Source organism: Ptychodera flava, chromosome 16, assembly GCF_041260155.1.
Source record: "Ptychodera flava strain L36383 chromosome 16, AS_Pfla_20210202, whole genome shotgun sequence".
NCBI lineage: Eukaryota > Metazoa > Hemichordata > Enteropneusta > Ptychoderidae > Ptychodera > Ptychodera flava.
In genome coordinates this window covers 21,333,529-21,356,630 of record NC_091943.1, presented here as the reverse complement: position 1 = coordinate 21,356,630, position 23,102 = coordinate 21,333,529, and the positions used below count along the sequence as shown (strand labels likewise).

Below are 23,102 nucleotides of genomic sequence, written 5' to 3'. Positions count from 1 at the left end.
GTGAACGACACGGACCAATGGCGCGCAACATGAGCCGATTTGAAGTTGATCTTTGACATTTTCTGTATCGTTGAGGAGTTTCCTGTGCATAGCAGCAAATTAGCAAATCGATACGGTGTCAACCCGCTAACGATCATCATTACGTGCCCGGTACCGATATTTTTTCCGTGCGGTGTCTTTCGCGAGCGAATTTGTGAGGTTAATTACTTGACGGCAGATGGTGTGGTGAGCGCCTGACCTGTGTTCTGAAGGCAGCGGAAGGCGTTAAGCGTTAAGCGTTACTGGCGTTGGGCCTGTCTTCATGAAGTGGCTTTCCCGTCGATCAACTTTCGATTATTTATTAAGACATTGTCAAGCGTAAAAAGGTAATATGTTAAAAATTTGGATGTCGACAACTTTGTCACGGTTCCTCTACGGCTACCTGTGTCTGCTTCCTATGTTAATTCCGTTTATCAAAGGAAATTCGACGGGCGTGAGGCTTCAGGAGCAAAAATCGGAGGCGTACGATCGGATTCTCAAAAGAAGCGCGGAAGAGGATTTGGGACCGTGGATTTGGCCGTTTACCGAGGACCAAATCAACGCGATCGTGGACACACACAACGATCTGAGGAAGATTGTGGAGCCGGAGGCGTCAGATATGATGAAGATGGTAGGTCCTTAACCTTCAAGATATTAGATTTTACGTTTTCAGTCATTTCAGATGACATGAAAGGTATCTTCCGGCAACAGGTACGAGGGTCTATGGTAAAACGAGTTTGGTTTTTCTTACATTTTTACAATCATCACAAACACGTGTTTCTCCAGTAAATGAAAATTGAACTGGTGTACGCTTCACCTTCCATTTATCTACCACAGATAGATGTTCATGCACATAAAATTGGTCTACCATATGATTTGTTTTGTTGTTTATGGCACCTATGCCGTCAAACGAATCTGAGTTGATGTAAAACCAGTGGAAAGCTATGCTATCGGTGTTGTCTCGGAGAACCCATATTGGCTTATTCTCTTCCCTCCCTGTTTTATACATTTTACTGAAAATTTCTCACTGTTTTGGTTTTTGTGTTAATTGCAAGTTCTTGTTCTACTCCCCAGAACATGTTGAAACACTCACGATTTAGTTGTATGTCTATACGAAAATGCACTGTTATTGTTTACATTTGAATTCTAGTCCGTACCAGAATTCACGTTTCAATGCACTTACGCATGTAAAGGCTGAGTTGACCAGCTGAATACCGTGTGTCTATGGGGAAGAGAACAAGAAACTGTATTTGACATTTAAAAAGTAGTGAAAAACTCATCAAAATTTACAGCTAATGGCTCTTTAAGAAACTTGAAGACTCAAGCTTCATGTTATTAAGAGCATTAATCATCTTACCCATGAATACAACACGTTCGATTATCGTGTGCGCGCCAATTCGAGCCCAAAGTATGTATTCTGCTCGAATATAATATTGAAACTTTGAACTAACGGTAGTATGCGCCTCGACAGAGACTTAAACTTTCGCTCAAATTTTCCGCAATTAAACTTTCAGCCATATGAGGATAGGAATCAAGGGTTACCGTGCAAATTTGGCACTACAGAAACAAATTACCGAACACATTACCTGACACACGTACCCGATATTTGGAATTCAAAATGGCCGCCATCCCTTTGTCAACTCTATGGAACAAATTAAATTTCCGATTTTCAAAAGACTAAGATGGTGAAAATATTTATTACTCCAAGAACTTTAAAATGAACCGTCACAAGTGGTAGATCAGAGAAGAATGGAAAAAAATCGGGAATCCAAATGTTTGTCCCTGAAGCAAGTTCTACCTTAAAGTATTGTTTCTATTGTATTGTCAATCGTCCCGCGTTTTCCTAAACCGTACGAGCGATAGCGTTCTCCTTTGCTACCACATACTGTATACAAGATCATGGCGGCAAACCTCCGTAGTGAGATTATGACAAATAAATGAAACTATTTCTGCAAACTATACTCCATAGCTGGATGAAGTGTGATATCATTCTCTGTCACGAAGTTGGGTTTTTTTCATATTTTAGTCATTATTTACAACACGGTAAACCATACAAACTTAAAATCACAGATAATATCAGTTTATCCGAATTAAAAAAAATTGTTGAGCGTCACACTGTTGCCAACAAACAATAGAATTTACTTTTGTGTTTATTTCTTCATGTATCAATGCATTTATCTTGTTAAGAGACTCAAATGATACAAGGTGGCGTCATCGTCACGGCTGTCATTACGCCGCGCCAGATGAAAAATTTGCTGATAACGCAGACGATAAGCTTAGGCATCAGCATTCAACATTCCTTTAAGGTAGAACGCGCCTCGGGGACAGATATTCGGAATCTCAAACTTGTACAATTCTTTTCTACCACTTGTGGGGGCTCATTTTAAAGCTATTGGCATAAGAAAACTTTTCACCGTCTTGATTTTTCGAAAATCGAAAATTTTATATAGTTAACACAGGGATGGCGGCCATTTTGAATTTCAAATATCGGTAAATTCTGGTTAATTTTTTCTCTAGTTATTCTTGATTTTGAAAGAGAAGGATTGCAAATATTCCTTGAGGAAAATTTGAGCAAAAGTGTAAATCTTTCACTTTCGAGGCGCATACTACCTTAAGAGTTCGCAATGCATTATATTCCTTTTCCTTTTCCAAAAGCAAGCATCTTTTTCTTCTTTCTTGTTGCCTTTTTCTGACAAATCCGTCTGACAGCTCGATTCTCTGTCTTTCTGTCCATCTACCCAACGTACCGTATACTTGCTTGTCCGTACTAATAGGTTGTGTAAATAACGTGTATGTGGTGCGTGGATTGGACTACTGCCAGATTTGTTATTCTTATTCTGTTTTTGGTAAAAAAGAGTTACAGAAGGACAAGTACATAGCACTCGGTCCATTTAAACTATTTCGGAAGATACTTGACCCGTTGCTTGGCCAGTATTTCTCAACGCTGAGGATGATGGAAGTCATTTAGATATTAGCGACCACGACAAGACAAGGTTCATTTAGGCCTAAGCTGCATTCAAAACCGATCCCTATACGTCAGTAGATGCCAATGTCCACAACATTGACGCGTAACCAATACAGAACACAGGGTACAGATGACTTTGACATGCTTTTGAAACTTTGCAAAGTCTTACAGCACGCCTCGATCTCGTACTTGGCACGAGACAATGCGACAAATCCCCTGTTATCTATGACTTTGTCGCTGGGAAAATAGATTTGTAACCTTTAAGTTCCGGGCTCTGGTGCAGAAGTGGTAATGCCTTTCTGTAAAAAAAATGCCTCTAAAATTCGATCATTTCTTTGTGGTTAGAACCGCAGGTGTTCACATCTTAGCCAATGTCTGTGGTCAGAATCGTAATGCTCTCGTTTAAGCGCGACACTGCCAAGCAAACTGCACCGGAACAACTTATATCATCTTTGTGCGGTTCACAATGGTCAGCGACGACAACTGAGCGATGAAACGCGGGCTGGGCTATGTACCGGTGAAGTTTACGCCTCTCTCGGCCGGCCATGCAAAGGACTTAATTAAAGCATGATTTATTGCAGCCAGGTTGACGTCGCTGAGCTCACAGCGGATTTCGGGCCTTAGGTAGTCTACAAGTCCATGAGCCTGTTGCTCGTACATGCTGACAGTTTGGTTGTAAAAACGTCAAAATTGGTCCAAACAAACTAGGCAATACTCTTTTAGTTTGATGGTTATGTGTCAGCGTAAAGTGGTCGAAATCCCGACAATTGACTGGAGGAGCTAGGCTGAAACGAATATATATTTCCGCAACAGAGATGGACTAGTGTTGCTATATAGTATTCTCGGCAGCTTGATTTGACGAGCGATTGAGTGGTCCAACTGACACAAGTGAAAACGCAACTCAGTCACGTTTAACACCGTTATAAAACTCAGTGGTATTGTGATAGAAAAGAAATCAATGGCAGGGGTGTTCGAAAATATTGACCTGGTTGCCAAACATGGTTGTGTTGCTCTATGGTGCAAAACGGTTACGTGCGACTTCGGCAAATTCCTGATTGTCCCATAGTGGGAATTTGGGTACTAAGTTTACAAACAAGCAGTTCTATAATGCATGTGATAACATTGCAAGGCACATGTAAATCATGTCAGCGTTTCGGATATTAAAAGGTGGGATGGGTCGAGAACAGGCCTACCCTGATGCAGATAGGTAGCAACGCCCTCATATACTCACAAATTTCAGTTGTGCGCGGAAAGGCGTTCCACTGAACCTTCAAAAGCATATAACAATTTCAGACAACCTAAAAATCCAAAGCATCCTTACAATTCAACTACTTGTTCTGCTATCTCCTTCCTTTTCAACGAAATCGTCGATTTTTTAATACTCTCGAAAGAAATCAGACTCTATGGAACATTGAAATACTGTTCAACTCTGACGATTGAACGCGATACTATTGGCACGCTGAATAACAGCACTGAGACCAATATAATGCTCGCGTGGCATTTCTACTGACGGTGTGTAAGCTCATGTCGAGATGTCTAAAGTTGAGTGAGAACTCAGACACGAAAGTGCACCAAAAGAAGAGAAATCGTGCGCAAACACGATCTGAAGATCATGCTACCTTCGACGGACAGAAATTAAATTCTGACTCAAATTTTTATGTTCTTATTGAAGAGAAGGGAGTGTTAGGACAAGCGGCTGAACAGATATCGTTGAAAAATCGCTATATTGCCCTTTGATCAACCGGTGATTTACCAAATCTACTAAATTTAACAATTTACTACAGTCAGTGCATGCCCAGACTGTTTTTTCGGTCCTCGGTTTACCAACTGTTACACCTGTATTCATGCTTGACCGCAAATGCTTAACGATAGAACAGTTTGGTGGTGAGACGGGTAAGGTACATCGATTCTGACGTAGAGTCACTTCGACCATTGCCTCGGCTTGCCGGGGGCACTGCAGTGGCCACAGCGATGATATCTCGCGTAAATCATTTCTATACTGGCAGGCACGTAATTTGAATTTTTAATGATCTAAACGTAAAAAATACAATCCGACAGCAACGCAGACAGAAACTCACCGATCGTAGGCAGATTGTTTCCATGGAGTTGAAGATGAAACAAAACTCAACAAAGCGCGCTGGCGTCAATACGAGGAAATCTAGTCAAGGTTTGCCCACGCAGTAGTTTTATTTAGTTTCAACACAAATGCGAAGAGGAACAAGAACTATAAATGACGTTATTGGTATAAAATTTCCGATGAAACAATCATAACATTTGTTCTATAGAAACTTAGCAGAATATCAGTAGTTATCTGAGAGCTAAGTTTATAAGTAAGTTGGTAATGAATTAATTATTTTTTTTTAAAAGTAAATAACTTGTCTGTCGAAATCTGTGAAATGTTAAAAATTGACGTCTTTCTCCTAATAAGATATATAGGTATGTACCGCACACGGGCGCCAGTATTTTGTAAACAACTATATGGATCGATACACTTTGATAACTTTTTGGCAGAGGGCAACGATACCCAAAGAGAATATCGATACAACTTAATCTTCCGGCTCCGAAATTTAGAAATCCAAATTTAGGTTCCGTCAATCCGGCATTTTCTTTGACATTTCCGACTGGTCTATTGTCTGTCTCTATGTCAATTAGCATGACACCTGGTCCACATCATAGGTTTGCCTTGTGGGTTATGGCTTTCTGTGTTTGTCACAGCCCATCACCATAGTCCAAGACATTTTCTCCTAAAAGACACTCACTTTTGGACGGTTTTTTACCCTGTATACCTTATGATGAGTAATACTATGCAATATAAAGATCATAAAACACGACTAGGAGGTCGGCTTGAGATTTCATGAGTATTAACCTCGATACTAATTCCACAATTTTCAGGCTAAAGATATGCTTACTTGAAATCACGATGGGTCGATCACTTCTCGTACATTTGAGAGGAGCACGACGCCCAAACAGCCTATATGCTCGAAGAAGGACTTTACAATGTAACAGTTCGTAAATGAAGATCTGCCTACGATGGAGAAACCCATTGTCATTTTACATAGTCATGTTTATTCTTGCGTCATCGTTAATGACTGTCTTCCAAAAGTCAACTTTTCGACTCGACTTCGAAAACAAAGCTAGCAGACTACGTTAATGTAAAAAACAAAAAAAAAGATACAATAATAGTTATGAATCACCGATCAATAGTCAATAAGGGATTAGTCTGTTATTATCTCCGTTCAAACGCTGATAACGATGACTCGATCTGTCTGTAAAGAATCTCATAATCGATATTACATATACGACATTAATCGATATTACATATACGACATTATCGGAAAGGAGCCGTAACCTGTTACGGTAAGTAAACCGATGTAAGATTAGGGTCTCTGCTTAACAACTAATAAAGAAAAAAGGGTCACGGGGGATGCCGATGTGTAAAGAAAAACGCGGTACCTCAAAGTGGAAACAATATTCATATACTAAACCCGCCATCTATTTATGTCCATGCTACATCGATCAAAGCGACGGGTCGTATTTTGTGTGCGAGCATGAAGTTTTATCTTTTGTCCATCCTAACATGGTGATACATTTTTGGCTCATTGAACGAAATGGTATCAATACCGTCGTCCACCGAAACTCGCTCTCTTTTAGCAGCGCGTGAGACAGCCTATCCATGGACATTAATTTGTGTAATACGTAAGACATAACTCCAGTGTTGACGTATCCACATAAACGTCACAGTATATTCGCCTAGAGCAGTGGCCTAGAGTTTCATAATGGCTATATCATACCAGTATATAGGTGGCCCAAATACAGCGATCTGGTTGGTCGAGACGCGAAAAGAACCGTGGTATATTTGCGATATACCACGATGGCATACGCGCGAGCTCTCAGCTTTAGCAAAATTCCGTTTTTGGCGTTCCAAGCCAGAATTTCAATATACTGATATAACTGCAATAAATAACACCCAGCGACGGTATACCACTCGATTTTGACCAGTTCGCTTCATATATGCACTCGCTATCGCTCGTGCATATATGTCGTGAACTGGTCAAAATCGAGTGGTATACCATCGCACGGTGTGCTTTATTGCTTAAATATTACATACGAGGAAGAAGGGTAAGTAAACAAAATTTAAAATTTTATTTTATTTTAATTTAATTCAATCAATGAATCTAATCCACTTTAATTTAATTTAATTTAATTTAATTTAATTTAATTCAATCAATGAATCTAATCCACTTTAATTTAATTTAATTTAATTTAATTTAATTTACAAATAAAATAAAATTTATTGTAAAATCAATTTGGAAAGCTGTGTCTAAAAGGAAGCTTTATAATAATCTAAAGGATGCACTGTTCCTAAATTCGTCGTACTTCGAAGTAGACCAAAAACTGAAAAACATCTTTCGGAACTTTGTTAAATCTGGAAGTAAAATCTAGAAATACCAAGCTACGATGGCACTGCACAGCAAGTCGCACGTCATTCATATCCAGAATTTTTAAAAAGATTCAGTTTGTCTGGCATCTTCAAATGTGACGTCATCAGCAAGAAATCGTGTCCGACATCACGTCAACTCTAAACGGTGGTTGTGCCGAATATTCATATGTAAAATAACACTGCCATACCTAAACTCTACTTTGTCCATTGACAAACAAGGATATCGGACGCATTCTCAGTTCAGCGCAGAACAAGAGCCAGGTCCCAAAAAAATTCATACCATTTAACGTTGTCTTTAACAGCGTACTTGGGCAGTGCGTCAAACTGGGACAAGGCCGATCAGAAATACTACAAACCTCTTTCATCGAGACGGCTTATGGTACCCTAAATCTAAAATACACAACGGCACTTAACCGACACTGTAAACTTTGAGAGAGAGCGGGGCTGGCAGTTCAGCATGTTGGAAACGCAACTTGCGAGACACCTGTTTTTTCGAGCTTGGAAGCACTTTACCGTTGTTAGCTACGGTAAAGGAGGCCATGACATATAACTCGTCTTGTTGGCTGGCTAGGCAGACAGTATATGCAACGTTCAGAAGATGACAAAAACATATCTCTCCGTATCTCGTAACTACAACTTCACGATATCAGGGCAAACAATCAGATGAGACAATTATACACCTAAACACAAGTTGAAAATTATAAATGAGATTTTCAGCTAAACTTCTGAATGAGATTTTGTACTAATGCCTGGTATGTCAACATGCCCATTAATTAATTCGTGATTTACTTCACATATAAAAGGTCAGGCGGTCACAGTACCGAAAGGAGGGCAAACTGTCTCCTTCTCAGGCAAAGCGGTCATATTTTTAATCTTCAGTCATTCACCTTCTTAATATTATTCATGGGAGTAGTATCTGGCAGAACCTGAGAAAATGCTTAAAGTCTATCTTGGTTTTGTATTCATGTTCTGGTTCTGATTTCGTTTTCCTCAAATGCAGAATTTCGAAACTATATACTAAGTTAGAATACGTCTTGGGCAGATATTCTGACTTTCAAACTTGGCCAAACTAGAACACAGTATTGTAAAAGTTTTGGAGTCTGAAATTCTGTCCCCGAGGCGCTGATTTATTGTTATTGAATCGCCACTGAAACGTTTTTGAGACTTCCTCTTCGTATTTCAAGCAGCAAAATCATTACTTTTGAAATCTGAAAACAGCATGTCTCAAAAATTACAAAGATGTGACGTCGCGTAGTTCTGAAAATATCCGATTATTTGCCGGTCAATTTTGACTGACTAACCGATGACGCTATTCCAAGACTCTTGCGTGTACTTGTCTCTACTTGTGTCAAAACACAAGTGCTGAATTAAGTTTTGTGCAATCAAAACACTCGTTGGTGATATTTTGTGGTCACAAGCCCCCGAACTTCAAATGGCTGCACACATTCCTTTCCGCATAGCACTGGTCCAGCTCTGAACACGCCAACGTGACCGCGTGTATTTCATAATAACGTGAGAAGAGGTAAAATACGTCCGTAAAATATCAAACTATACGATTTTAAAACTCCTTTGAGGCACTCATGAACAGGTGGTTGCTTGGTAAATTTTTATAGAAAATTATCATTAGGACGTTCCAGGATAGAGGAACCGAGTGATACAACAACGGCTCCAAAAATCTGCCGAGTTACAAATGACTCGAGAAACAGGTGTGGCTTCAATTCACAATGTCTCTTCAAAATATTTCCGACGTTGCATCACCAATATTAATTTTGCCAGAGTGAGTAAAAACTTCGTTTTGCGTCCGTCAAAATTTCGAAAGGTAGGCGGGTAAGCGCTTGAAAAAAGAGACTAAAAATTAACCTAAAATCAGTATGCCATAATTTGACAGTTTTCTCATACAACCTGCTCATTCCTGTAACTATATTCCTGGATACCATTTTACTCAACCACTTGGTTCCAAGGTTGTCATTTGACTGTTGTAAGGAAGTACTTTGTTGCAATTTAAAGTCATGGCTTTGTTTTGCGACAGAATATCGTCAACTATGGAAAATTCAGCAAGAAACAACCGCCCATGTATTTTGGTTTCGCTGATTCAGATTTAGCTGAGTCATCACAGTCAAAATTCGGTTATTGAGGAAAAGAATAAAAATATATCGCAGCACGGGTACACCTTCCAATAAGTCAAGCAAATATGCCGTACGTTAAAATGTTATTTTACATTATTTGTCTAAATGACTCAGCAAAAATAAATGAGCGAAAACTCAGAAAAACCTACGCGTGCAAAACAAAGAGTTTACTTACTCTAGCTTCAGTCTTTGCAACTGCCATTTTCTGACGAATGTGGCGCGCGGTATTGCTGGAAAGGCTTTAGAAAGAACTTGGTAAAACGTTAACCAGGAGTCAAGTTGTCCTATGGACGGACGTAAATCTCCCTGACTAGTTTATCAGGGTAACACGAATAATTCTTAAGAATTACGATTTTTATCCAAAGCATCCCAGATAGAATAACGGTGTACAGCAATTCTTTTATCCTGTATCGATAAACTAAGATAACATTCGTTTCAATTTTTCGCCCAAATCGCATTGTTGTAATCAGATCCATTGAATACCTGAGTAATGTAATCTGACGAACACTAAGTATGGAATGTACGGTCCCCGAACAACTGTTGCGTAGCATGACCTTCTGTCGCCCCGGTTCTCCGGGCCTAAAGTGTCGCGATTTATTGCGTTGTGGATGGGAAAATTGCAATATCGTTGCAATGATTATCTCTCCTGAGTGCTATCGTCTACACAACATCTGGACTTACATAGCTAACTGGTCTTGACAACTTTAATCCGCGCCCGCTCAGAATAAGTTGACACGAATTACCATGGAGTGGCTTTTCTTATTCAATGCGAATTATAGGGGATTATTCTACGCTTTTGACAGTTAACGACCGCTATTATTTCCATCTGACGTACCTTACCGACACAATGATATCAGCGCCAAGCTGTCAACTCACACATGTCTTGCCTTTTCGAGTACACGCCTGATATTAAGACCCCAGGATGAAACCAAGTAATGCTTGACAGGCATGCGCAGGGTTGCCGCCTAAACGCCATCGTCAGGTGCTGAGAGCGTAAAGCTTCCTTCTATAGGTGTCGCGTTGATATTTTCGCACAGTTTCCGGGCGATTTCTTGGTCTCTGAACAAGAGGCAGTATTTCCCGTTAGGTTCTTGCAAACATGCGTCACCCTTCTGTGAGACTTACTATTCTACAGTCTACTCGCATAGACGAGAGGCCCAGTGACACAGATCAATACTGTCACATCGTTGGTGTAGTACACTTTAACATTTTGTCGGTCGATGAATGCGTAATCGTGGTACCCCACTTTGGTGATTTTGAAAGGACGGTCGCAAAGCCAGCTCCTGCACTATTGCTATCGCAGCACACCTGCCATGCTTGCACCGCGGTCTCTCTATCACACTGAGCTTAAACCAAGCCGAATTGATCCCCCTCATGCAAAATAAAATCAAAATGAATTGCAATTCAGTTTAGCCTTGCCACCATTATTTGATACCATTAACAAATATTTGAGTTGGTTTGCCCATTAAAATGTTTTATGATGGCGTATTGAATCATGATTGATATTGAGAGATTACTGGGGATAAAGTTAATGTTTATGGGTGTGCTTTCTACGGGTGCCTAGAAGTGACGTGAAGTGTGATAGAGAACGACTCATTCTATGTACTATCCTCCAAAACCTCATTCTATCCAGCTGTGAAACAAACAACAGCTCTTTAATGACCGAGATTCTCTCGTTCGATCTCAAAAAAAACAAAAACAAAACAAAACTGGGAGGTACCCAGGAAATCGTACGCTGTTCCTCGAAGTCAGGCCAAATCATTTTGATCCAATCAATAGCACATCTAAAAGTTTCAATATCAGATTTGCTGTACTTTACATGTATTACATGTGAGATTAAAAATGTTGCGGGAAAAACACAAGAAACGTACAAGCCAGATTTAAACCCATGGTGTCAAAAAACAATACTTACAGGAAAACGTTAGCTACTCTCAGCGTCAAATTTTTATCGCCACCAGCGGTTGTCATCACGGACATATCATGGACTATGCGTGTCCATTCAGAACAACCGTATACTGAAACCAGGCGAAATTTTTTTTTTTTTTTTTTTTTTTTTTTAGGGGAGGGGGTCTGTTTTTCATTGAGATCGTCTTTCCAGGTGGGCTCGAGACTGGTATTAAGTTGTTCTCAACCATCGCTTATTTCAGTGACCGACACTTGTAAACACAAGACGTAAAAAGTCACCCTAAGAAGTTGTGAAGACTGAGCAATGTATTATTGTATGGCATACATCCACAATATCTTCCAAATCTCTCTCTCTCTCTCTCTCTCTCTCTCTCTCTCTCTCTCTCTCTCTCTCTCTCTCTCTCTCTCTCTCTCTCTCTCTCTCTCTCTCTCTCTCTCTCTCACAGCAGGTAAATAAAGTGAAAAAATGTGAAGCTTGATGACAAAATATATGTAAAATGGTTCGAAATTTATTTTAAAGGGTTTTATACACTAAACTTTAAAACAAATCACTTATGACAAAATATTTACACTGTAGGACAGGTAACGATGATGACCTTTGACCTCGCGACTTCGATCAATCGCAGACAAGCGACCCATTGACTGGGGCATGCTAAACAAACAGCTTTTCAAGAGTGACAAAATGAAACAGTTATAAATTACGACTATGTCTGGTTTGCCGATACGCATTGTGCGCATGCTCTTTAGAGAGTCCACTAACTGCTCGGGACAAGTGGTTAAATTGGCACTTTCAGCTCAAGGGAGGGCGCCAAACAATAAACACTAACATTATTATTGATCGTCTGTCGCCTGAAAATCTAGGTCGTCTCGCTTCTATCTCTATGGTTTAGTCGACACGCACAAATATTGCAAGCTAGCGTAATCTAAAACAGGCAGATTTCCAAGTTCAAGGGTACATTTGTTTCATTTCAATTTCCTAAGGCCCATGAGCTGTTCTTACTCTGTTACTCTTGAAAGAACATCCATATCACGTTTTCTTGAGGGTCATGCTGTTTTGCGGAAAACCCGGTTTTAGAAACTTTGTCCGAGGTTTAGACGCTGCGGCGATAGCGGGCGTACCGAGCGGTTGTTTTCGACGACGTCGATACTGCATAATACCAATCAAAAGTTCTACTCTCGATATATTAACATCCCCAGTTGGAGTAGTAAGCACCTGTTTTCTAACGTTTTACGAAAAATAAGTACTTATTCCCCCTTTCAAAATAATTTATCATATTATGTACACTGCAATTTTATGAAGGATGGAAACTGATTTAGTTTATAAAGAGGGCAGAATTTTGAGTATATTCTCCGCTGCGGGAGCAAGGCCATTGTCGTTGACGGTGTAGACCGCACTTCGGGGTCGCAAAGCTTGAAGCTACCAATTTCCCCATCATGCATTTTCACTTGGCTGTCATTGTCCATCATATATATTCTTCAAGAGGCCGATTCTCCCCTTATGGTCACAGGTATTGCGTGAGTCTCGTTGAGGAACGTACACGCTGTCGTGCAGAATATACTTTCAGCTAAACACACACGTTGGTTGAAAATAAGTGAAGTAACCCATAGCAACTTCGGAGTTATTAATAACCTTATAATCTGACAGCCAGATCATAAATCAAAGATAAGTAAAACATCTTTTGTATTCTTCGTTCACGCTTTCGTGCTCTAACGGGATTTTTGCAAACGCTCATAAATAACGATTTTTCGCTATTTTAGGTCTGGGACGAGGAGCTGTCTTTGTTGGCACAGAACTGGTCCGAAGGGTGTGTCTTTGCTCATCCGAGTTACCCAGTGGACTACGGACAAAACCTTGCCACGCATAGTGAGTGAGTATTCGCCATGGTAACGAACAAATGACAGCAAGTACGGTTTAGACGATAAAGATACTTTTAAAATGTTGAACAAATCGGAAATATGTATGAACCAATAACTCGGGGGACACCCGCTGTCGATAGTGTACGTTTACAAGGTTGTCGCAAGGTTTGGGGCTGACCCACAACTTGACTGAAATAATGTGCCACTGGTTTATGAATTTTAGAAAATTCACAGATGAAATATGACACAAAAATAAACGGACCAACTACAGACAACTTTGCGAGAGAGCTAGGTTTTGCTCATGGACACCTGGCTGAGAGAGAAATACCCACGTACTGGCTGAAAGAATACATTTTGACTGCCTCACTTACCAGCTGTCCAATTATTCCCATTTCTCGAGATTTCCAACGTAGATCTTCAAGAGACGATTATTTTCCCACGCCGTGAACAAATTTGGATATCTTCCAAAATTTCTGAAGTGGCCTAAATGTCCTTAATTTGTTAGATTAGCGTTTGGACACTTCACGGCGATAACCCTGACATTAAACAGACAATCGAACACCCGTGACAAATGACAGTTCCATGTTATCTACACTTTGGCACCATTCATTTACAGAGCTGTAGGGTTAGATGAATGTGAAACGAGCTCTTCATCCAAGTATAACAGGTTACCTGCTCTCAGGAATGGCAGTAATTGGCCGAAAGAATTTGACGTAATCAGGGGCCGCCATAGTCGACTGATGGAGAACAAAGGGGGTCTTTGAGACACCTACTGCCATGCACTTTATTTCAAGTTGATGATGTCAAGATTTCATCTAATAGCTAGACTGCTCGGCGCCTGAACGACAACTCACGAGTACAATGTCATATTTCAACACCTGTATTGTAGGTCTCCAAAATTTACCGGAATTTAAAGTCATTTATAGCTTTCCACACATTGGCATGCAAAGCGAACGCATATAGGGCGAGCAATGAATAGTCGCCCCTTTTTTTTTCAAGAAAATTTTCCAGGTACTTCTAATGAATGTTTGCTTGCTATCCATACCGGCTTTGCTTGTTTGGTGCATATACAGTAGTTCCCCCTCTACTTATATGGTTGGAGTGTCAAGAAGCTCTTACCAAAAATTGCAGAGGGCATAATTACCCAATGGTCGTCAATTATCAATTTTATAGCATCACAGAGACATACACGTGGGTAGAATGCGTCTCGGTGGGACAGACATTTGGACACTCAGATTTGTGCAATTCTTTTCTGATCCAACCACTTCGGGGGGTTCATTTTGAAGTAAAACAGAAATTAGATGCCTTAGTTTTTCGAAAATCGAAAATTTTACTTTTCCATACTGACTGCATACAGGGACGGCGGCTATTTCGAATTGCAAATATCGATAAATCTTGGGTAACTTGTTTCTCTAGTGCCAAACTTTGTAAGGTGACCCCTGATTTTTATTCTTGATTTAGTGAGGGAATGGTCGAATGTTCCATTTAGGAAAGTTTTATCAAAAGTTTAAGTCTTTCACTTTCGAGGCGCATACGACCGTAAATTCTCACATGGAACTTTGATGGGTAAACTTCAAAGTATCTCGAAGACATACTTTGAAAAGAAAGAGGAATACCTCAAGTTGCTCAAAGCATCTTGTATTATGCACCTTACAAATGTAAGTCAGAGATGTTCTAGTATATATGTGGAGGGGTTTGTTAGAGTGAGAGCGTGCCATTTTTTTCACCTTACAAGATTTGACCTATTTGTTTCGTAATAAGCAGAAAATGCAAACTGTTCAACATTTTTTCATTTCCCCTTCATGTTGGTATTTTGACAAATTATACAAGCTTGTTTTTACTACTTTTGACCCTCCCAAAATCTAATAGTCCGTCCCCAAGTCTATTACGGGGCAACCTATGACTGCGCAGGTCGTTCCCATAAATCTTATTGGACGAAATTGCGCGCGAAAACATTCAGTCACACAAAATCTCAGCAAGCGTGCGAAATACATGAATCTCAATCTATAAATCACATTCCTGTGTCGGCCATCAGCTGTGAATGGGTTCTTTGTGAAAAGGTGCGAGCGAGAAGCTGAAGGGCTGTCTGATCGGAATACTTCGACATTTTAATTGAAGTTACTCACGAACAATAAATCACCCCGTTAATGCCTGTCTAAGCTGCTAGTCGCTGGTAAAATTAAACTTCATGAAATATGAGACCCCGAACGTGTCAAGCACCACGCAGTATTGACTGCGGTTTGATGAACTTCGTCAATTAAATTCCTTCTGTGGATAGCTTGCGGTGATGCTTTAAAGACCCATACGCTACAATTTCCTACAATATTTTCATAATTCCACCCCCCTTTCAAATTAATGTTCATGTAAATGTACGCACTACAAATGTATATTAACCACAGACTGAAACTGCATATGCAAGTTTTTGCAAGATACCCTACGAACGGACGCTCAACTCGCTTCCATGCATATACGCAGTGGGCCTCCGTTTGGATGTTGCATTCGTGTTCTTCCTTGTAACACTACCTAGTTTTTTGAAAATGACGGGAAAATGAAAAACAGCGAGTGAAAAATGTCAAGCTTAATCTCCCGTCCTTTTACGATTGAATTCAACAAGAGACTACTTCGTTTAATGAGTAGAATTCAGAGAATATTGTTAGAAAATGACAAAATGATTTCAGGTCACCAAAGTGCAAAGAATGCAGCTCATTGACCTTAAAAGGCAGTGGATCGTCGGAACTGCGCCTGTGCGATTTCTTGTTCTCAAACGATGTATTTCATACATGATATCTAGATGAATCACGTCAACACAGCGGCAACATTTATTTTTTTGCGATGCACATCATGATAATCATGTTTTAACTTTAATCAATCGCCAACGTACAGTGTTTAAGTCGGTCGTATGGGTCCCGGACCTCCGATGACCCACTCCCGTTAAACCTAGCCTCACAACAGCGTTCCCATTTTGTAAGAATTACAGAGAAAAGTTATTCATAATTTCAGCTTAGTGAGAGCTATCAACGCGTGGTTCAGTGAATACGTGTTCTACGACTATGATACGATGACCTGTGAACCGGGTAAATTGTGCGGTCACTACACCCAGGTATGTTTGACAAATATCAAAACGTTCTCTGTTTAGCCGAGATTTATCCTGTCAAGACTTCACCTTAATCTCTTAATAGAGTTTTATCTGTTAACCTGTAGCTGACATGTACTCTGTGTGACACTCCTAGTTGTCAAGACTTCACGTCTGTGCCAGTTACGTGCGTGGATGGGCTTTCTGCAATATCTGTATCGTTTCGATGGCTGCAGTTTTTCACGTTCTTAACATTTTCACTTGAATTTTAAACTTTATTCGTTCACAATTTTCGCACAAGTCAAATTAAAATGTCGAAGACGACTTCCAGTCATTTCCATGGCTTCAGTATCATACTTCTGATGGGATATGTATTTAAGTTGATCGTACACATTTCGCTTAAGAGATGTTTACACGATGATGTCCGTACACTTGCAAATCGCTAATATTTTGGAAATATTTTGTCGAATTTCGAAATTAACTTTTCAAATTTTAATCGGAATGTTATTTTAAGATTTAAAGTTTTGACATTTTTTCATTATTTGACAAGGTATCAGACTGTACACTATGACTGGTTTCTTGTCAAATGATACAAAATGTCAACACTCTAAATCGTAGATCAACATTCCGATTAAAATTTGAAAAGTAAATTTCGAAATTCGACAAAATATTTCCAAAATATTAGCGATTTGCAAGTGTACAGCATCGTTTAAACATGTCTTGAGCGCAGTGCTCGATACAATTTGGAAAGATAAAAACAATGAAATGTTGTCGCAGCACACACGTTTTTACTCTCTCTTGGTAGTTTCACTTTGCGTCTCACTAGACCATCTATTTTTCTGTCGTTTAATAACTCAGGTGGCGTGGGCAGCATCGTATCAAGTCGGTTGTGGTATTCTAGACTGTGGAATATCCCACCTGACTACTTGTAATTACAGACCAGCGTAAGTATAGTTCTATATGACGTCATTAAAAGTATACTGTCACCTGTTCCAATTTTGCCACAGTTACCATGGAAAGAGAAAATCTAACCAATCACAACTTTAAAGCGGGTGGCCGCTCTTTAAAAACAGCGCCCTCCCATGGCATTTTGAATAAAAGGAACGCCCCTTTGACCATATATGGACATATTTAGTTACAGGTGACTGTATACCTTTAAATCGGGTAGGGCTGTCAGTGATGTGAATCACGTGTGCCTTCAAACGTTGAAGTTGGTATCATTTCTGGTCAACTGAAATCTGTGTTAACAACTGACACTGGAGTTGCCAAAGAGATGCACACACAAAATATGAAAGGCGGTTAAATCGCTCTGTGGTATACACAATTAGAAGGGAGATTTTCATTGCTACCCTATACAGGGTAGAAAATTGTAATTGTCGACTTGCACTGGGGAGCTCGCGCCTCGAAATTGAAAGACTTAAGCTTTTGCCCAAATTTTCCTCAAGGAAACTGTAAACCATACCCTTTCGGAATCATGTATAAAAGTCAGGGGTCATCATGAAAAGTTTGGTACTAGATAAACAAATTACCAAATATTTACCGACACTTGAAAATCAAAATGGCCGGCATCCCTGTGTTAACTCTATGGGGAAAATACATTTTTTTTCTCGATTTTCGAAAAAAGAAGACTGTGAAAAACGTTCTTACTCCAAGAGCTTCAAAATGATCCCCATAAGTGGTAGATCAGAAAAGAATTGTAAAACTTCAATGTCCCGAGATTGTGTAAATTTGTTTCTATGTTATGGGTTTTTACCTTCTCATCGAAAGAAAGTCGATGGTTCTGTGATGACTCTCTAAAATCCGATCTCTCCGTCTGTTCCTCCTACTGGTTTTAAATTTTTCTATTATTTTCATCAATTACGGATTATTTTTTTTCAAATGGCAGGGGCAATTCACCTGGAAGACAGCCTTATCAAAGCGGTCATGTGTGTTCACAGTGTCCGTCTCCAAGTTGGTGTGAGGATAGACTCTGCAGTGAGTATGCCTGTAAAAGTCACTGTGTCATTGCTCTCACATGTACATGTACTTGATAACCAGTACTGAAGCAAATTATCAGTATCAGCATTCCCAAGTCATTCATCAGAAGTAAATTATATTTCTTTTCAGCTTTCAAAATATTACTCAGACTATCTGTCGCCAGAGGGCGTTTTTCTGCGTGCCCAAAGACAGACCTCGAGACGTCATACGTCCGAACCACAGTAACGAGTGTAGTGATACATAGCGGCCGCCGCGTAGTGTGCATATTATCTATGCATATTACGCGGCGGCCGCTATGTATCACTACACTCGTAACCGTGGTCGGAACAGAACGATCAGTCACCTAACGCGTCCATAGCATTGTTATAGGATTTAGGATTTAAATACATGCCACCAAACGAATACTTGGGTTCAGTTTTTTTCTTTTCATTTTTTGTCTGTGTAGATAGTAAAGAAATGTGTCATGTACTTGTGAAATTGATGAGAATGAATTCAGAAAGCGATGTTTCTTCTTTGTCCAGCAAATTCCTTGAAACAATTGACTCAGGGTCTCTTGTCAGTGTACTTGCTACATTAAGAAGACTGCCACTGAAGGAATTGTTCATATCTTTCTCATTATTTACAGATCCGGAGTGTAAGATTGAGGGGAGATTGAACTGTGGTGAGTTCGTGTCGAGCTTTATCTTGCCATCATGGCGCCCTCTGTGTGTATGTCGCATGCGAAGATGATCAAGACAAGTTTCAATCCTCAACGAATTATGTGTTTGGAATGGTTTGAGTTCATTCTTCCGTGATTTGAGTTTTAACGATAGATAATCTGCAAAGGTACGAACATGCCGGCACAAGGAATGACATATCTAGGTTTTAATACCTCAGATTTACACCTACTTTCATTTAATATTGATACTCAAAGTGTGGTCGATACTTTCAGATTGTACCTTGATGTGTCTGAACTGTGCAGAAACCAACCACGATGAGTGTTCGTGTTCCTGTAAACCAGGATGGATGGGCATTGACTGTGTAGGTAAGACAACGCCCTCTATCCCAACTTTAAGTGTAGGGTGAGCAGCTTTATTTATTAAAGCCGTTACGAATTACAATGCTGCGATAGAAGTACCGTCAAATACATTAAATTCACTGTACTGATAGTTATAGGTATATTGATCGCGAAAGTGATCTTGACATATTTATGAATATTAAATTTAACTTTATGAGAATCCATAAATTGAAATCGAAATTCTAAAATCAGTTGAATGTGTGTCGTTACTGGGTAAATTAAACTCTGGTAACGGGTATACAATCATAAATCTTCAATGACATGGACTCGTATCTGCGTCCGCCCACTAAACCTCGATGACAGGATAAGTTAAACTTAATGTTTTCCCTATTGAATGGACATATAGCAATGCAATATTACGCTGAATATTAAGGCAAAACCTCAAAGGATTGAAAATACATTTGATTTTCCTCCATCTTTTCAGACGAATGTGACGACACTCACAATTACTGCGGTAATGGTTGGTACAAGTTCCTGTGCGGCGAGCCTGGCTGGGAATTTGTCGACGATTTCTGTGTGAAAATGTGTGACCATTGCGGTGAGTTGTATAAAATATGGATGTTCGATTTGGCTATTCATATTTTGTTGCTGTGGTATGCTAGATCAAATGGTTCGTGTAAAATTGGTACTTTTGAAAGTCGTATGGAAGTGAGGAATTTAGGGCTCTCTCTCTCTCTCTCTCTCTCTCTCTCTCTCTCTCTCTCTCTCTCTCTCTCTCTCTCTGTTTCGCGTGACATTCTGTTTATCTTCTCCTAATTTTCTTTCTCTGTTAGTGTCTTTCGTGTCGTTTTGTGGCTCTCTCTATTTTGTCCCGTGTCTGACAAATTCCAAGTTCTCAGCTTTCATGAGTACAATTATATCTGTCTGAGGCTGTGATTTTAGGTTTGCTTTCCTGGTCCGTTGATCACTGTTTTCTTCCCCTTTCCTCTCATTATGCCGGGATACACTATCTCCACCTGTATCCATTTTCCTCCATGGCTCAATAAAATCATTACAACTGCCTGTTTGTCTGCTTGTCTGTCTAATCGTAAGGAGTTTCATTTCCTGCAGATCCCGGACCTTACAATCCACAGGAACATTGCTGCGAAGGTCTTCAGTGTGGAACCGGACTAGTAGATGCGAATACATGTGAATGCCAGTGTTTTGACGACAGTGGAGACCCATATCATTGTGGTAAATCAAACATCTCTCTCTATCCATCTGTACTGTCTCTGTCTGTCCCTCTCTAGCTCTCCCTCCCTCCCCTCTCTCTCTCTCTCTCTCTCTCTCTCTCTCTCTCTCTCTCTCTCTCTCTCTCTCTCTCTCTCTCTCTCTCTCTCTCTCTCTCAAAACAAAAACTACGGGGTGAAAACAATTTCACATTTTAATAGCATTTTCTATACCAAACTACAATTCTAAAGACCATCTTGATTAAGTCCGATGGCTTAACAGTTTTGGGAAGAGATTGCAATTTCCATTTTAGAGGATTTAGGATGTTAGCAAGAGAATGACACCAGAGACAAAATTGCATGCATTCTGATCATTGGAAATTTACGATGCGGAAATTATCAAATGTTTTAAAACTTCATCAAAGGAAGACATCTTGCTGATCCTGTGTATGTTGCCACCGACTCAGTGAAGTTTACGGCCGATAAATTTAGGAACAAGGTACCAAACCTAAGCTAGTTACTCAATAAGCTTATACAGCTGTATCTCATCGTCAAATTTATATTTGTCGGCCTGTAAATAAACCCACTGAGGTGTCTACCCCGACGAATAAAAATCTCACCATACTAGTAAGGGATGGTCTTTTTAATGTTGCAGACCCTCTCATATCGACAACTCAACAGAGCAACATTACTGAAACTCGGGGGACTGAAATCGGAACTTATGGAACGGCTGGTACTCCAAACCATACCCCGGATGTTGACCCGCTTCCGGAATCTGTGGACTACAATTTTGTGGCTCCCATCGTCCTGGCCAGCTGTGTGACTGCTTACGTCATACTCGCTGCTTGTCTCACCTGGAAATTGTATCTTAAGAACACTGCCGTGGTCCTGAGGAATAAAGTAGACGTGTAAAGCGATGATCGTTCTCCGCAAAATGACCTTTCTGGCGATTCCACGAGCTCGAGAAATCCCATAGTCGCGTGGATATGAAGTTCCTTTTCAGCTTTGATGAGTTTCAAAATGAGTCTTCCTCGCTTTTCTCTGTCCGTCCGTCCCGAATTCGTCCTATGGCTTTTCGACAGTCGTATAGATTTCTCTATTTTTCAGGGGTTTTTATTCCTTCATTTCGCTATTTCGCCATTTCGCCGTTTCGCGATTTCGTCAATTTATTCGTCAATACTTATGTGTGCTTGCATAATCTTGCAATTTTTCAAAACGACGGAAAATGAGTCGAAACGTTTACAGCTCTCCCGACGCAACCTTTTCCATGGCGTGTTGCAATCGTTTCTTCGTCGGATATTTTCCCGAAGTATACTTTACGTGTGGTATATTGTTAAGATAATGACCTCTTGCTCTATGATTGCAAAATGATTAACACGTTGTCCATCTTTGACAAAGGTAGTGGGTCATAGAATAGTCGAAAGATGACCCATGGAAGGAACAGCGAAGGGACTTTGTCTTTCAGCAAAGTTGTTTCACCATGTCAAAAGAGTAGACATGGTGCAAGCCTATAGATGACATGCACTTGATATTTATTATAGATAAGCGCGTAGGAGTAAAGCGTTGAAAAGATCACTTGGTGTGGCAATCCTTGAGTATATGTGAATAAATGTAAGTAGACGTGACGTCATCATAAGTATCCGTAAACGTCACAGTGTTTTTGGTACATAGAGTAGATTGCTTCCCACGGCTTTGCTCCCTGATAATATTTTCACAATTGCATCAATTACAACTACACTAGACAACAACAGTAGCTCTTCATTGCTATCTGCATTTTTGTCGTGTAAAACGAATACGTTTTCTTGATCTTTTTATAATATTTTGAAACACTTGCTGTCATCCTTGCCAATATATCACAGTATGTACACTATAAATCCCGTGTAATTGTTGAAAGTTATTAATATTAGTCCTCACTAAAATTCATTTGTCAACAACGATAGCACTGAATGTCACGTGCATACAGGCTGTATTGTCAAACTGAACAGAAAACGATTGTCATGATATCTGGAATAGCATACAAGAAACCGTATTCCACAAAACAATAAAAAAAAACAATGGAAACTACACCACAAGGCGTGCCTTTGAAGTATAGCTATACGCGCTGCAGAGTATCTGGGAGCTTGAAAAAAATTAAAAACGACCTCAAAGGAGGGGAACTTGTATTGCCACATTACGATATACAATCATTGAGAGCATGAATCACAGGAGAGTAACTTTCCAATCTTGTGCAAGGGTATGAAAACAAACTAATATTTTCAAAGAGCAGCGCTACAAGGTGAATGCACAAAAGCAAGGAATTCTAAGTTGATAGACAGGGCACGGTAATTTTGACTGTATTTGTATTCTCAAATACTATACATCCTTTGTATAACACTTCAAAAACACATACAAGATTTACAAGACTTTTCAAAGTTTGAAGTTTCAATTCAACTTTAAAGAGGCACTCCCACTTGGTAACATTTTTAAAACACATTTTTATAATGCCAACGGTCGATATTTGACATGGCGACTGCGCGCGGATCGCGAGATATCGAT

General features: G+C 39.8%; 1 protein-coding gene across 1 annotated transcript; it reads left to right on the top strand.

Annotated features, from left to right (window-relative positions):
- Positions 1-281: 281 nt before the first annotated feature.
- On the top strand, positions 282-22,602 carry LOC139114280 (cysteine-rich secretory protein 3-like). The gene is made up of 10 exons (XM_070675882.1): positions 282-649; positions 13,214-13,323; positions 16,313-16,412; positions 17,244-17,329; positions 18,271-18,359; positions 18,988-19,023; positions 19,294-19,386; positions 19,844-19,957; positions 20,470-20,592; positions 21,223-22,602. The coding sequence occupies exons 1-10, from the start codon at positions 371-373 to the stop codon at positions 21,477-21,479; spliced, it is 1,287 nt and encodes a 428-aa protein (XP_070531983.1). The 5' UTR covers positions 282-370; the 3' UTR covers positions 21,480-22,602.
- The last annotated feature ends 500 nt before the right edge of the window (positions 22,603-23,102 follow it).

Coding starts and splice junctions, on each gene's coding strand:
- LOC139114280 (XM_070675882.1), top strand. CDS start 371: ATGTTAAAAATTTGGATGTCGACAACTTTGTCACGGTTCCTCTACGGC. Junction 16,413..17,243: donor TGTGCGGTCACTACACCCAG/GTATGTTTGACA, acceptor TTAATAACTCAG/GTGGCGTGGGCAGCATCGTA. Junction 17,330..18,270: donor ACTTGTAATTACAGACCAGC/GTAAGTATAGTT, acceptor TTCAAATGGCAG/GGGCAATTCACCTGGAAGAC.